The sequence below is a fragment of the Myripristis murdjan genome, chromosome 21, assembly GCF_902150065.1.
Source record: "Myripristis murdjan chromosome 21, fMyrMur1.1, whole genome shotgun sequence".
Classification (NCBI taxonomy): Eukaryota; Metazoa; Chordata; class Actinopteri; order Holocentriformes; family Holocentridae; genus Myripristis; species Myripristis murdjan.
Genome location: NC_044000.1, coordinates 11468725 through 11482078, shown reverse-complemented (window position 1 = coordinate 11482078; position 13354 = coordinate 11468725). Strand labels below are relative to the sequence as shown.

The 13354-nt window shown below is 39.9% G+C and overlaps 1 protein-coding gene across 1 annotated transcript; it reads right to left on the bottom strand.

Moving 5' to 3' along the window:
• Positions 1 to 245: 245 nt before the first annotated feature.
• LOC115380190 (lactase-phlorizin hydrolase-like) lies at positions 246 to 13141 on the bottom strand. The gene is made up of 17 exons (XM_030081280.1): positions 12526 to 13141; positions 11247 to 11317; positions 10962 to 11045; positions 10773 to 10866; positions 10075 to 10159; positions 7901 to 8570; positions 7147 to 7795; positions 5481 to 7034; positions 4574 to 4842; positions 3477 to 3767; positions 3158 to 3356; positions 2687 to 2877; positions 2127 to 2233; positions 1704 to 1835; positions 1171 to 1394; positions 595 to 825; positions 246 to 469 (listed from the first exon to the last, which is right to left on the bottom strand). Exons 1-17 carry the CDS (start codon positions 13139 to 13141, stop codon positions 246 to 248), a joined length of 5691 nt encoding a protein of 1896 aa, XP_029937140.1.
• Positions 13142 to 13354: the final 213 nt, after the last annotated feature.

The following is a 13354-nucleotide window of genomic DNA, read 5'->3' as shown; positions in this document are numbered from 1 at the left end:
CAGGTCTTCAGATTGACACCAATAGGAACAGTTTCAACCAGAGACATTGCCAGAACTGAGTAAAAAAAACAGCTGCAAATAATTTTTAGCAGCTGTTTATAGCACACATGTCTCATGTTGCATTTCCTTCTCGCATCTACATACACATCTGCAAACTATGCAAGTACAAGCAGATAGAATTCAACCCAGGTGTGTTTAACAGATTGTGTTGCAGTTCATGTTTTCATAATCTTCTAAAACTGTTGTCACATTCTCTGCATCCTAAGGGGCTCTGCAGTTGTGGCCGTCAACTTTCTTTTACGTCTCAACATTAGGTACACCACAAAGATGAGCCCAAGAACACTGAAAAGAAGAAGTACAAACAAGGCATAGAGTGCCACTTCAGCATTATTAGATGAAAGCTCCAGACCCAAGAAATCCACCATGTCCAGGGGAAGGACAGGAACGGTTGTAGCTTGTGAGCTTTCCACTGTGGTCATTGTGGGGGCACTTGTAGCTGTAATAGGAGAATGACAAGAAACAAGGGTTTCAAGGGTGTTGCCACATGTACAACAATGTAGAGGAATTAGTACCTTGAAAATTGCATGATCTTACCCTCAGGGTTCAAACACTCATGGGGCCCAAGGGCTGGGTCTGGGAAGCCATTGCAGGTAATGATAGTGGCATAGCGAGAAGCTGAGCCTTTAGAGATACGAGGAAGTGTGGGGTCTGAACGGTTTACATAGAAAAGTCCAAATCGCTCGGCGAAGCCAGCAGCCCACTCAAAGTTGTCCATCAGTGACCATGCTGTGTAACCTCTCAGATCAACTCCATCCAGCAGAAGGGCTGAAAGGTCAGCATTAACTTTTATGATCATGTATGATATATGTTGAAAGACTCAGTGTCTGATTTAGTAAGAATAAGCAAATTTTCGCTGTGAATTTGAGTGAGCCAGCAATGTAAAGTATTTGTTTTATTCTCTTATTCAGCTGTAATATTAAAATAAATTTATGCAAAATTAATTATTGATATGAACTGAACCATTTTCAGTGAATCTTTTTTCCATATTTTTTTCTCAGTGAATTTTCAGTTGCACAACTTCAGCAAAATGTCTTAAGTGCAAATAATGTAAACATACAATAATTTAATTCTCATAAAGCCACTCGACTCCTTTTGGCTGTGTTCATGTACCTTTCAGGGCTTGGTTGATGTAGCTCTCGTAGTAGTGTGTTCTGTGCAGGTCATTCAGGTCTACTACTCCTCGTTCTGAGATTCCATTCTCTGTGACGTAGATGGGTGGGTTTCCATATTCGTCCTTGATAAAATTGAGGATTCTTCTGAATCCAAATGGGGTGATCTTTAGCCAGAAGGAGCCTGATTCAATCCAGCTGCGGTCCTGGATGCTTCCAGCGCCCCTGGATAATGGATTGTACATCACCTTACAATCAGCTCAGTGTGTGGCACCGGCTACTCATAACCTGCTCTTACATACATCCGTCATCACCCAGTGTACTCTTTTCTTTTCAAGATTCATCACTTGTATGTGGTTGTGTATAGTGTACTTGTGTATAGTGTAATCGTGGCTGGAGCAAGGAACAAACACTGGCCATGTTGATTACCACTTGCATCACACGTCCTAAGCAGTCACAGTACTATGAGGCACTTTACATAAAAGTGGGGACCAAATGTCTTAAACTAAAATGGCGTAACAGTTTCAAGCTCACCTGTCACCTTCATAATCCTGTCGATCGCCAAAGTCAACAGGGAATGCCAGAACTGTGGTGTAATGGTTGAAGCCAAAATAATCATGAGTCCCTCTGATCCTCTTGATTTCCTCTTGGGTGAACTCCGGAAGCCTTAGTTAGGAAAAGTGTCATTCAAAGCCAACCCACAAAGCCAATCTTTTACATTTTAGGTATATCACAATACATGTGTATATGCATTTTGAATAGCCTCAAAATACATGGTTGACTCATGCTTAACTGGATATTGTCATTTCTTAGGGACAAATGCTTTTTCAGTTTAGTGAATCAAAACATACTATATACAAAGCCATTGTGCCACAAATATAGTCTTGGCAACATTAATATTATATCAAACAACATTGATTTATATTCTTTAAATGGTATTAACTATTTATTATTTACCTTGATTTGGGAAGACCTGCAGCAAGGCTTCTCTCACGGATGATGGTTTTCATCATGTCATTATAATCTCCATTGAAAATTGGGTGGGCAAACCAGCCAATGAAGAACTACAGAATAAGACTGTATTCAGTGACAGTTGATGATATTATAAATATTCACAAAGGGTTTAATAATTAGTTAAGTCAACCTTATTCCTGACAGCATAGCCCATAGATAAGTGTGGTGCACTATTATGATAAGATTGCCAAAACTTGGGAATATTCATGCATACATATGAATTTTATTTTTCTCCTTTTGTTTCAACTTATTTAGGGTGTCAAATGTGTGGTGTTTGCCACATTGTACAATATAATGAATTACAGGAAGGTTCATCATAAATTTGGTGTGCTTTGCTGTGATTCTTAACTCATTTGACACTATCTGAACTTACCTGAGGTATAAATTCCCACCCATCTGGTGTGCCAATGAGGTTAAATTAATCAGCACAAATGCTTAATTTGAAAAAATAAAAAATATAATACGATTTCACCCAAGCCTGGTGTCCATATATATTTGTCTACCTGCAAAATGCGTTGAGCTGCGTCCACATCCTCCTGTTTATTTGGATTCCGTGGTTCCACCCAGTCAGAGTTGATAGTGATGGAGATGAGACCACCCTGCTTTGCACGGTACTTGTCATTGTAGAGGTGCCAGGCTTCAGCATGAGCCTTGATCAAGTTGTGAGCAGCAATATACTGCTTACCTACGATGCCTGAAACATAGGAGGGGTTGTCAGTAATGTCATTAAGCATATTCTTAATCATACACTAATGTTATCAACATGACATTGACCAGAATTTGCCCTAATCAATGGACTACTGGCTATGGATTAACTCTAATAAGCACTTGATTAAAGAGAACCACTGTGCACAGGACAGCAACCACCTAAAGACCCTATACGTTCTATTGCTTTGTTTCATTAATTTAAATTATGTTTGCTATGTTTGGTCTGCTTGACAATTTGTCATTCTGATGTCATTTGTTTGTTGTACCTGGAGCAAAAGTACCATATCCATAGCCAAGGTTGGCCACAATGTAGGGTTCATTAAGAGTGATCCAGAACTTCACCCTGTCTCCAAGTCTGCTAAATATAACATCCGCATAATCTCTGAATCTTTGGACAATGGTTTCATTTTCCCAGCCTCCTACTTTCTGTAGAGCCAGAGGGAGGTCCCAGTGGTAGAGGGTGACCTGAAGAATGAAACCAATTAATATGAATCTGATCCATTAACAGTCATTGTTGCAAAATGAATCAATATAAAACAAAATGCGATAAATGAAAATAATTGAAGTTAGGGCAACACTGCCTACCTGAGGTTGAATACTGGCAGCTTCCAAGGCATCCAGTAATCTATGATAGTAGTTGAGTCCAGCCTCATTTATGTGATTGTTGGTGCCATCAGGGAGCACCCTGGTCCAGGATATAGAGAAACGATAGCTGTTCACCTTCAACTTCTTCAGCACTTCCACATCCTTGTCAATTTTGTTGTAGCTATCACAAGCAATATCGCCATTGTCATTATTGCCCACTCTTAGAGGAGTATGGGCAAACTTGTCCCAGATACTTAATCCCTTTCCATCGGCTCTCCAACTTCCTTCAATCTAGAATAAAAGGACATTTTTCTTACAATGGTAAGAGCTCCTTCATCCTTTTCCCCAAAGCATCCTACAAACTCTCTGTTATGACAGCTGCAGACAGTTCTTTTTTAAGATCTTTTCAGCAAAACAAATTTATGAAATCTGTTACAAAAGACGAGTGTTTGCCTGTTGCCAGTTATACTGTTGCCTCTTGCTGATTTAAGAGAACAAATCCTTCCATATGAAGCTGGGCAACATTTTAGCAGTAGTGCAGTGGACATTCAGAGACAAGTGGCAAGTCTTAGATAGCTTTATGTATGGCCTCTTTCACTTTACAAATAGCACACCTTCTGTCATTTGATCATGATATGTAGGAATGAATGAACAAGGAGCACGTGGCATTACTGTCATATCATCCACATCTGATTTGTTACAATCATTGTGCTGAGGTATGCAAGTACAGCCTGTAGTAATGCATAATGTTTTACTTTTGTTTTACCTACTTGTTTTAGCTGCTCACACACACGGTTACAGTCTGGAGTTTTTTATTCTACTTCTGCCAATAAATTTAGCAAAGTTTTTAATACCATCCCTTGTGTGATAAATCCAGATTAAAAACATACATGACAGTGCATTTGCCATCAGGGACAATGTCATCATCATATTATTATTATTATGGTTGTTGTTGTTGTTGCGGTTGTTGTTGTATATGCAGCTCAAGGATACCTCAACAGTGAAAACATCACAAGGATAAACCACTGGTGCTCTCCACCAGCATGCCTGAGGTTTTGTCTGTCTTTAAACAAATGGAAAGTATTGGCACCACTTGCCTGGTAAGAGGCGCTGGCAGTACTCCACTTAAAGCCTTTGGGGAAATGTCCATACAGTACCCTCTCATCATCTGGCAGAGGGAAGCCATTTTCCTTTATGACTTGGTAGTAGTAGTGAGCTGAGCGTTTGGGTGTCCTTGGTCGGTTTGGGTTAGTAAAATCCACATGATGGAGCCCAAATGCCACTGTGTACCCATTGAGCCACTCAAAAGAATCCATCAGAGATGATGCTATATATCCTCTCACCTTCACACCATCCAGGTTATGAGCTATATGGCAATATGATATGAGGATAGAAGTTACATAACTATCATTTAAAAAGGATCACTTTGTGTATGGTGACAGGTAGGGGTGGCCTTTATAATACATAACCACCCAAGTACAATGTGACCAGTTTATAACACAGTTTATTACACTAAATATGAATTATGCAATGGAAACCGAACAGGAACACAGTTTAATTAATAACTTGAAGTTACATTTTGAATGTAATTGTAATTAATAAGTACTACATTTAATTTGACTAGAGTTTTTGTGGTAGCATAGTGGATCTGTGTTTCATTACATTTTTCTGAAGAAAAGAAAATATGGCCATGTGCACATGAACTGCAGCATCTATAGTGAAAAGTGAGTAAACTTGCTTTTCAGAGGAAACTTCATACTCATAGCTGTTAAATGCTAGATTAGTATGATTGTGTCTGTGACTTCAGCATTTACAATTAGTGCTGGTTAAATCTTGTGATATTTGGGTAGTAATTACCAGAGAAATACATTTCTTTCCAGATACTGATTAGACTACTCTCAGGCCTTTGAACTATAGAACAGTCAAATGAAACTCAGAATTTATACAAAAGCATCATTTAAAAGCTGAAAAAATAAATCAACAGTAATTGATGTGCACACTCACCTTTCAGAGCTTCATCAATGTAAGTTTTGAAGTAAAATATTCTGTCAGTATCATCAACTGTAGTCTCTTTGTCTGTAGCAACTCCATTCTCTGTAATGTAAATCTCTGGATCACCATATTCCTCCTTGATCCAGTTGAGAAGCCTTCTCAAGCCCCATGCCACTGCTCTCTGTTTACTGATGGCAGTGGTTGGTGAATCTACCTCCTCTGCCTCTGATAGGTCCTGGTCATATTCATAGGACTGAGGGCTAAGCCGTGCTGTGATATGGCTTACTATCTTTGTAGTGTAATGATTTATGCAGAAGACATCAGCAGTCCCCCTGATGTAAGCCTTTTCCTCTTCTGTGAAAGCAGGTAGTCTTGACTCTGAAAGACCTTGGAGTTCACTTTTGTTTCCAACTTGCCACTTCATTGCATCTGGATAGTCTCCGTTTTTGAAAATAGGATGTGCGAACCAACCAATTTGGAACTGCAGGGCACGGTCTGCTGCCACCACTTCACGAGGAACGTTGACATCTGTGGGTTCAATCCAATCAGCATTGAGGGCAATGGACACCAGACCGCCTTGGGATTTGCGGTATTTCTCATCATATGTATGATAAGCTTTGGCATGTGCTTTTAAGAGGTTGTGAGCGACTCTGTATGGTGCATCCCCTGGCCTCTTAACATTTGGTGGGATCTGCCCAAGTCCGTATCCTGACCATGCAATTGTGTGAGGTTGGTTGAAGGTCATCCAAAACTTGACTCTATTCCCAAAGGTGGCGAAGCAAAAGTCACAAAAGTCATTGAAGATGTCAATAATTGTAATGTTGTCCCAGCCATTGATGTTTTGCAAAGCTTGAGGAAGGTCCCAATGGTAGAGCGTCACCATGGGTGTGATGTTATATGCAAGGAGATTATCAATGAGCCTATTGTAGTAGTCAACACCTTTTTGGTTCAAGGAAGTTCTCAGACCATCAGGGAAGATCCTGGACCAGGATAGAGAGAATCTGTAGGACTTCACCCTCAGAGCCCGAAGCATGTACAGGTCTTCCTCCAGTCTACTGTAGCTGTCACAGGCTACATTTCCATTAGCACTACCAGGAATATTGCCAGGTTTCTGGGTGAATTTATCCCAGATACTGGGTCCTTTTCCATCAATATTCCAGCCACCCTCAATTTGGTAAGCAGACGATGACACTCCCCAGTGGAAACCTTGTGAGAAAGTACCATAATGATAGAGTTTTCTTTGAAAATTGGTCTGACTTGAGAATTTCCTCCATACCACCTTAGCTTGGGATGGGACGTTGGAAGGTGGCACTGAAAAAAACTTTTTTGGTTCCATGTTTTGCAGATCATATGCACAAAAATGGTCTTTTGTGGTAGGAAATCCATTTTTCTCAATGACTTTGGAATAAAAATAGACAGACTGTCTTGGAGTCCTGGGCCTGTCAGGCAGATCAAAGTTGACATGGTGCAACCCAAAACGTTCACTGTAGCCTTGTGGTCCCTCAAAACCATCCATGAGTGATTGGACAGTAAACCTCTGCACATCTATTCCATCCAAATGAATTGCTGATTGGAGGAAAGCAGAGAAATTTTCATTTCAAATACTGAAAAATATTCACCAGAAATAACACAGAACTTGGAATATTTTGGCAAAATCTATAATTTTTCTATAACCTACCTTTCAATGCTTCATTGATGTAACTCGTCATGTATTGGATTCGACTCCTGTCATTTAGGGTGTCCCCTCTGTATTCTGTGGGCATTCCATTTCCAGTTATGTGAATAGGCACTTTAGTAACATTCAGGTATTCTGCAGAGATGTAGTTGAGAAGTCTTCGAAGGCCCCAAGGCGCAGAATAGATCCAATCTGAGGCTGTGGAGGACCATGAAGGGTCAACATGAGCCTGGAAGTCACCCACCCCTTGAGGCCCAGGGATGCAGCCACCATCACTGTTTTTGACCAAACGGGAGGTATAGTGGTTCAATCCTAAAAAGTCAGCTGTGCCACGAATCCGCTGTTTCTCTTCAGCAGTGAAGGATGGAAGTCTAGCAGGCTCAGAGAGGGGACACTTATTTCTTTTCTGTTCAATCTGAGTCTTAAGCAATGCAGGATAATCCCCATCTACAAATATGGGATGAGCAAACCAGCCCAACATGAACTGCAGGTAGCGATCTGCGGCTGTGACATCTGCAGGTTTGGAGCCATCCATGGGTTCAGCCCAGTCTGAGTTCAGGGCAATGCCAACTTTTCCTCCCTGCTTCTTCCTGTGTTTATCATTGTAGACATGCCAGGCCTCAGCATGGGACTTCAGTATATTGTGTGTGGCCTAACAGGGGCAAAACAAATGCTGTGACAGGCATTCTAAAAGGAATGAGAGCTTAAATGAAGATTGCAGCATGTCTCATTAGGGAGACCACAGCAACTGTCTTACCTGATAGGAGGCAACCACATAGTCCTTCATCCCAGGGGGATGCTCACCAGTTCCATACCCAGCATGGCTCACCACCCAGGGGCTACTGTAAGTGTTCCAGCTCTTGACCCTGTCTCCAAACCTGGAGAAGCAGAAGTCTGCATAGTCCTTGAAGGCTGCAACAATGGTCGCGTTGGTCCATCCACCATAGTCCTGGAGTGCTTGAGGCAGATCCCAGTGATACAATGTGATAACTGGTTGTATGCCAGACTCTAAAAGAGCATTGATTAGCCGGTCATAGTAAAGAGCCCCTTTCTCAGAATGGCTCCCCTGGTGGCCAAAGGGAAAAATTCGGGCCCAGGAGATGGAAAACTGGTAGGTGTTGACATGGAGACCTCGAAGGAGGTAGACATCATAATCCACCTTGTGATAGCTGTCACAAGCTAGATCAGCTGTCTGATTCCCAGGGACTTGGCCTTTATGGCCAAAACGGTCCCAAATGGTCTCTGCCTTCCCATCTTCTGACCAGCCACCTTCTATCTTGAAGGACTCACTGGATGTAGCCCACTGGAAGCCAGATGGGAATGATTCATTCAGGAATGTATCTCGGTCTGATGAGGGCATGAGGGCAAACTTATTCCATATTTTGTTGTATGTTGAAGATGGTGTTGTTGTTTCCTTTATTCCTTCACTGTTGTTTAAAAAGGTTGTGTACAGTAACATCAGTTAGCAATTAGTATTAATTTTCATAAATACAATAATTTACAATACAATAATTTCAGTGCCTCTTTTCATTCCTATTTTATTACTATTTTATTTGTCACTAATGAATGTCATTACTAGTTGCAGAGACCTCATTTCTCAATTCTAGATTATTTTCAGTTGCAGAGATTCTGCCAGGTCAGTTCATAATTAGGCTAAGGGTAATCATTAATTTATAGTCAGCTTTACCTTTGTTGTTCATTTCACAAGAAAACATTATGATCTGACTATAGAACAAAATTGGCTGGACCATTTCCTTGCAAAATTTTTGAATTTTATGTTGATTTCCCAACAAGAGTGAAATTTGATGATAGGAAATTCTAATAGGTTGTTATAATTTCACTTATTCCCTCACTGAAACAGGGTCAAACCATTTTTGACAATCAAGAATATCTGAGCATTTTTCTTTCCATGCCATGAACACAAAAATGATTAATTAGGGTGTGTTGAAACACGTGCAGACACCTCCAATCCCAAAATCTGAACATGGTGGGCCTTCAAGATCTTCTGGTGTTTGAGTTAAAAATAGTTGTCAGTGGTAGCAGTATGTTACATTACCAAAAATTGGTGCCCAAAAGTAAAGTGGAGCTTAAACTAAATGACTGTGGGACTTACAGAGTCCACCTTGCTGGGCGATTGATGCTTTATGCTTTGGATTTACAGTATGTTCATGATCACTGTCTAAACCAGGGATCTCCAGTGAGTAGTGTGTGAGCCAGCAGTAGCTCAACACCTGCTTCTGAGTAGCTCCTCACAAGTTTTTAAAATTATGTACTAAATAAATAAATAAATATATAGATAGATAGATAGATAAATAAATAAAAAGATCAGTGAGTCAACATGAATGCACTTTGGGACCCCTTTCCCATTTCAGTCCAATCAAATACGCAAGTTGTCTCATCTCCCCGCCAACCATAAAACTATAAGAACATCCACCAAGCAGCGCCGAAAGTCTCTGCCTTGTTTAGCTTCACATGCCTTTGTGAAGCAGCTTTTTCTGATACAAATGTTATAAAATCCAAATTCAGAACAAGGCTGATAGATGAACATTTAAATGACTATGTATAAGAGTGAACCTATGTGGAAAAAGCTACTCCAGCATATACCTCTATTGTGGACACCATGCAGTGACAGTCATCTAACTGTGAGAATGAGTGAATGCACTTATTATACACATGTGTACTGAATGATTATGAGCTTTTGATGTGTGATGGGAAGCGATTTGTCATACTTTGATAAATAAGGTAAGCTTTTCTTGTAAATTTTTGAATTGTGATGTCATGTGAATTTCATTTAATGAGTGGTTTGATATGAAATGTGAATAAATGTAAGAAATATAGGTCATGAGTAGCCACTTTAATTTCTTCAAAGTAGCTCTCAGATGAAAAAACGTTTGAGACCCTTGCCTGGTCTAAACATTGTGATTTCCATACCTTTTTGAGGAGGTTTCAGCTTTAAGTTTTCCAAACAAATCCACAGCATCAAATCCGAGAACCTGTAAGTCTTCGTTTCTAACAGCTGCAATAAATCATAGCACAAACAAATACAAACAATTTTCGATATGACAGATGACAAAATATTTTAAAAAGTGTATTGAGCAGAAGTTGGCTGCCTATGTATCAAGTTCAAGACAGTGACAATGTCACATCTTGGCATCTTGGGTATCATGTATTGACAGGTGGTAAAAAGGGCTTGAATACACAACAAATTACATTTACCACTGTAAAACACAGAAGAGCTGAAGAGCAGCACATAAAAATAAGACTCTTCCACCCGACTGTGGTAGGGAAGCCGGAGTGCTGTACGTGGTGGAAATCTAGGAGACACTGAAGTAAACCTTGGTCTTTTGTTGCCACAGTGTAACCATTTTCCTTCAGTACTTGAATTATGCGGTTTGGAGTAATTTGATGAGTTTTATTGACATATAAATTTCACCAGTGCTTCAGTTGACATGAAGGTGACTTAACAGTGACATTTTTATATCGTCACAATATAACAACTTTTTGTTAATCAATTTGTCATTTACTTGTAGTTTTTATGGCTTGAAATCATGGACCAAGTCCAGCTACTCGACACACAGTAAAAATATGTATGCATGTATGTAATGATACTACAGTATAAGAGGACTGACCTTGGAGGACATTGGTAAGGGAGACGAACCGGTCCAAAGAGCAATCACTGATGTGAACCTCATGAAAAAGGATGGATTTGCCTCCACTAATTCTCTGTAAGTGAACAAAAAAGTACATGCCATAAGGAGAAACCACACTGTCTTTCAGAAATATGAGATTTGTTCTGGTAACTTGCGGGAGATACATACCTTTAAGCCTCTAAGCTGCTCTGCTAGGTTTTCTTCGGCGTTGCAGTCGTAATGGATTCCTACTGAGAGGAAATCTAAAGATTCCTGTAAAGGAGGAACACTTGTATTGAAGCATATTTTCAATTGTAGAGGTCAAAATTACCTGTTCATGTATTCTCAAACAGATTTAAGATTTTATTAGTAACCTTAAAGGTTTATCAAGTTTACATTTTGTCCTTTAAACTGTGTTGATGTTGAAAAAAAAAAAAAAAAAAAAAGCCAACTTCTATTGCAATGCGATCTTACCAACAGTAGAGTATTGCTTTGGTAGATAGTTGGGACACTGCTTGCTTTTAGGCCAACTGATACTTGTCCATCTGAAATATATAATCTTTCTATTAATTTTCAGCTATTTTCTCCTTATGGCAAAGACACACAGAGTAACAGAAAAATAATAAACTTATTAATATTAACAAACTAATCACAATAACATTTCTGCTGTAAAACTACATTGCCTCATCATGCATGTTAAAGGTCATGGTGAGACATAAGTTTTACAACAAAAAGATAAGGAAACCATCTTGTTAATTGCTGCAATTACGACTGTGTATACAGTCAAGCTCGAAAAACACAACTGAAGATAAGAACCTTAGTTTATAAAGTAGAGAAAATGGTGAAACTGTAGGTATAGTAAATGACTGTGAGCCTTTTTGGTGCCTGTTTCAAATACAAAATTGTACGCGCACCATAGGGGAAAACATTATTTGAGGGAAAAGACCACAACCATTACCATTTGACAGCCCAATACTTTTGCTCCTGATTATTACCAGATTTTCTACTTCAGCAGATAACAATTTCACTTACAATTACAGAAAAAGATTTGAACTCTAGTCATTTTTTTTAACACTTGCTTATACACGTTTCATATTTGTAATAACACTTGGCACTTGCTCAATTTTGAACCAGTTTTTCTGTGTCTATCCTGAGTCTTGTAAGTGTTAATTGTCCACTTTTGTGGAAATTTGCCTTCGGCTTCACATTTTAGAACACATCACAGTAAATCACAATATATACAATATTAAAAACACACCATGCAGACTACAAACAACAATATCGAATATGGCTCCAGTGTGAATGGTGTTTATGAATTTAGCGGAGTTATTGCATTTGGTATGAAAGACTTTTTGTAAAGGTTCTTGGTTGTTGCAGTGGCTCTACAGTGTGCTTCTGAGGGCAGTTTTATGAATTCCTTAAAAAGGGGATGAACAGGATCAGACACTATTTGTCTGGCTTTTTGTGTCAGCTGCATTTTACATATACATCCTAGTTGTCTCTGCTCTTTCCAATAACTTTACTGGCCATGATAATAATTCTGGATAGTCTATATTTGACCCCAGGTGCCCATACACATATTGAAAGTTAAAACACTTTCAACAAGGCTTCTGTAAAGAGTCTCCAAATCTTTATGCCTATACTGTATGAATCCAGTTTCCTGATTAGATACAAGTGCTGCATCGCTTTTTAAGTGCTCTAAAGAAACTGCACAACAATCAAGTTTTATTCTAATCATAAATTCAGCTCCTACCTCTCCCAGGAACCAGCTGATGGTAGCGGTGGTATACATTGGTATGTGCACGGAGGGCGTTTTGTAGCTCATTATCCCTCAGCTCATCCAGATGGCTCAGTGTCACCCAGTGTGACACTGAGTATGACAGCTCTCCAAACTCTTGGAAAGCAAACTCTGCATACTGCTCAAACATCTTCAACAGCTCAGGGCTCTCCCAGCCTCCATACCTGGATCTCAAGACTTCTGGTACTGCTGATCTATGCAGGACAACCAGGGGCTGGAGGCCTGCCTCCACTAGCTGTTTCAGCAAGGTCTGATAGCAAGTCACCACAGCATCTTTTGGCTGGCTGGACAGGCCTGAAGGCAGGAGCTGAGCCCATGACAGAGGCACTTTGAAGTGGGTTATTCCCCTGCTTGTTAGGCGCTCAAAGTAACCTCTAGAACTTGAGGGTAAGGGATAACTACAGTCAAAGGTGTCCTGCACTTTTCCTTCAGAGGGTTTTCCATTCAGGTCCTTCACTTGTCGGTTGGCTAGGGGCCCTGCAAGATATATAGTTGTCTGTATGTCTGCCTGGCAAAAACACCCAAAGACACACAGTATGTGAAGAGAGAGAACCTTCCTGAGGAATATCATGTTGTCTCAGTGTGGAGTATCCACTGAATGCTTGGAGAGATAACCTTTTTATAGTCGTGTTGTTTACCATTATGAACTCTCACATGCTGGACCCTGAGTTTCATAACCATGACAACCTGCATTACTGTGCCGTTTGCTGATATCTTATGGTGCTAGTGGTGATAGTGGTCACAACCTTGTGTTGGTCTTAAAGGAGTACTCTAATGTTTTGGG

Coding starts and splice junctions, on each gene's coding strand:
- LOC115380190 (XM_030081280.1), bottom strand. CDS start 13,141: ATGATATTCCTCAGGAAGGTTCTCTCTCTTCACATACTGTGTGTCTTT. Junction 10,867..10,961: donor AGCAGCTTAGAGGCTTAAAG/GTATGTATCTCC, acceptor GTTCACTTACAG/AGAATTAGTGGAGGCAAATC. Junction 3,768..4,573: donor CTGCCAGCGCCTCTTACCAG/GCAAGTGGTGCC, acceptor CTTTTATTCTAG/ATTGAAGGAAGTTGGAGAGC.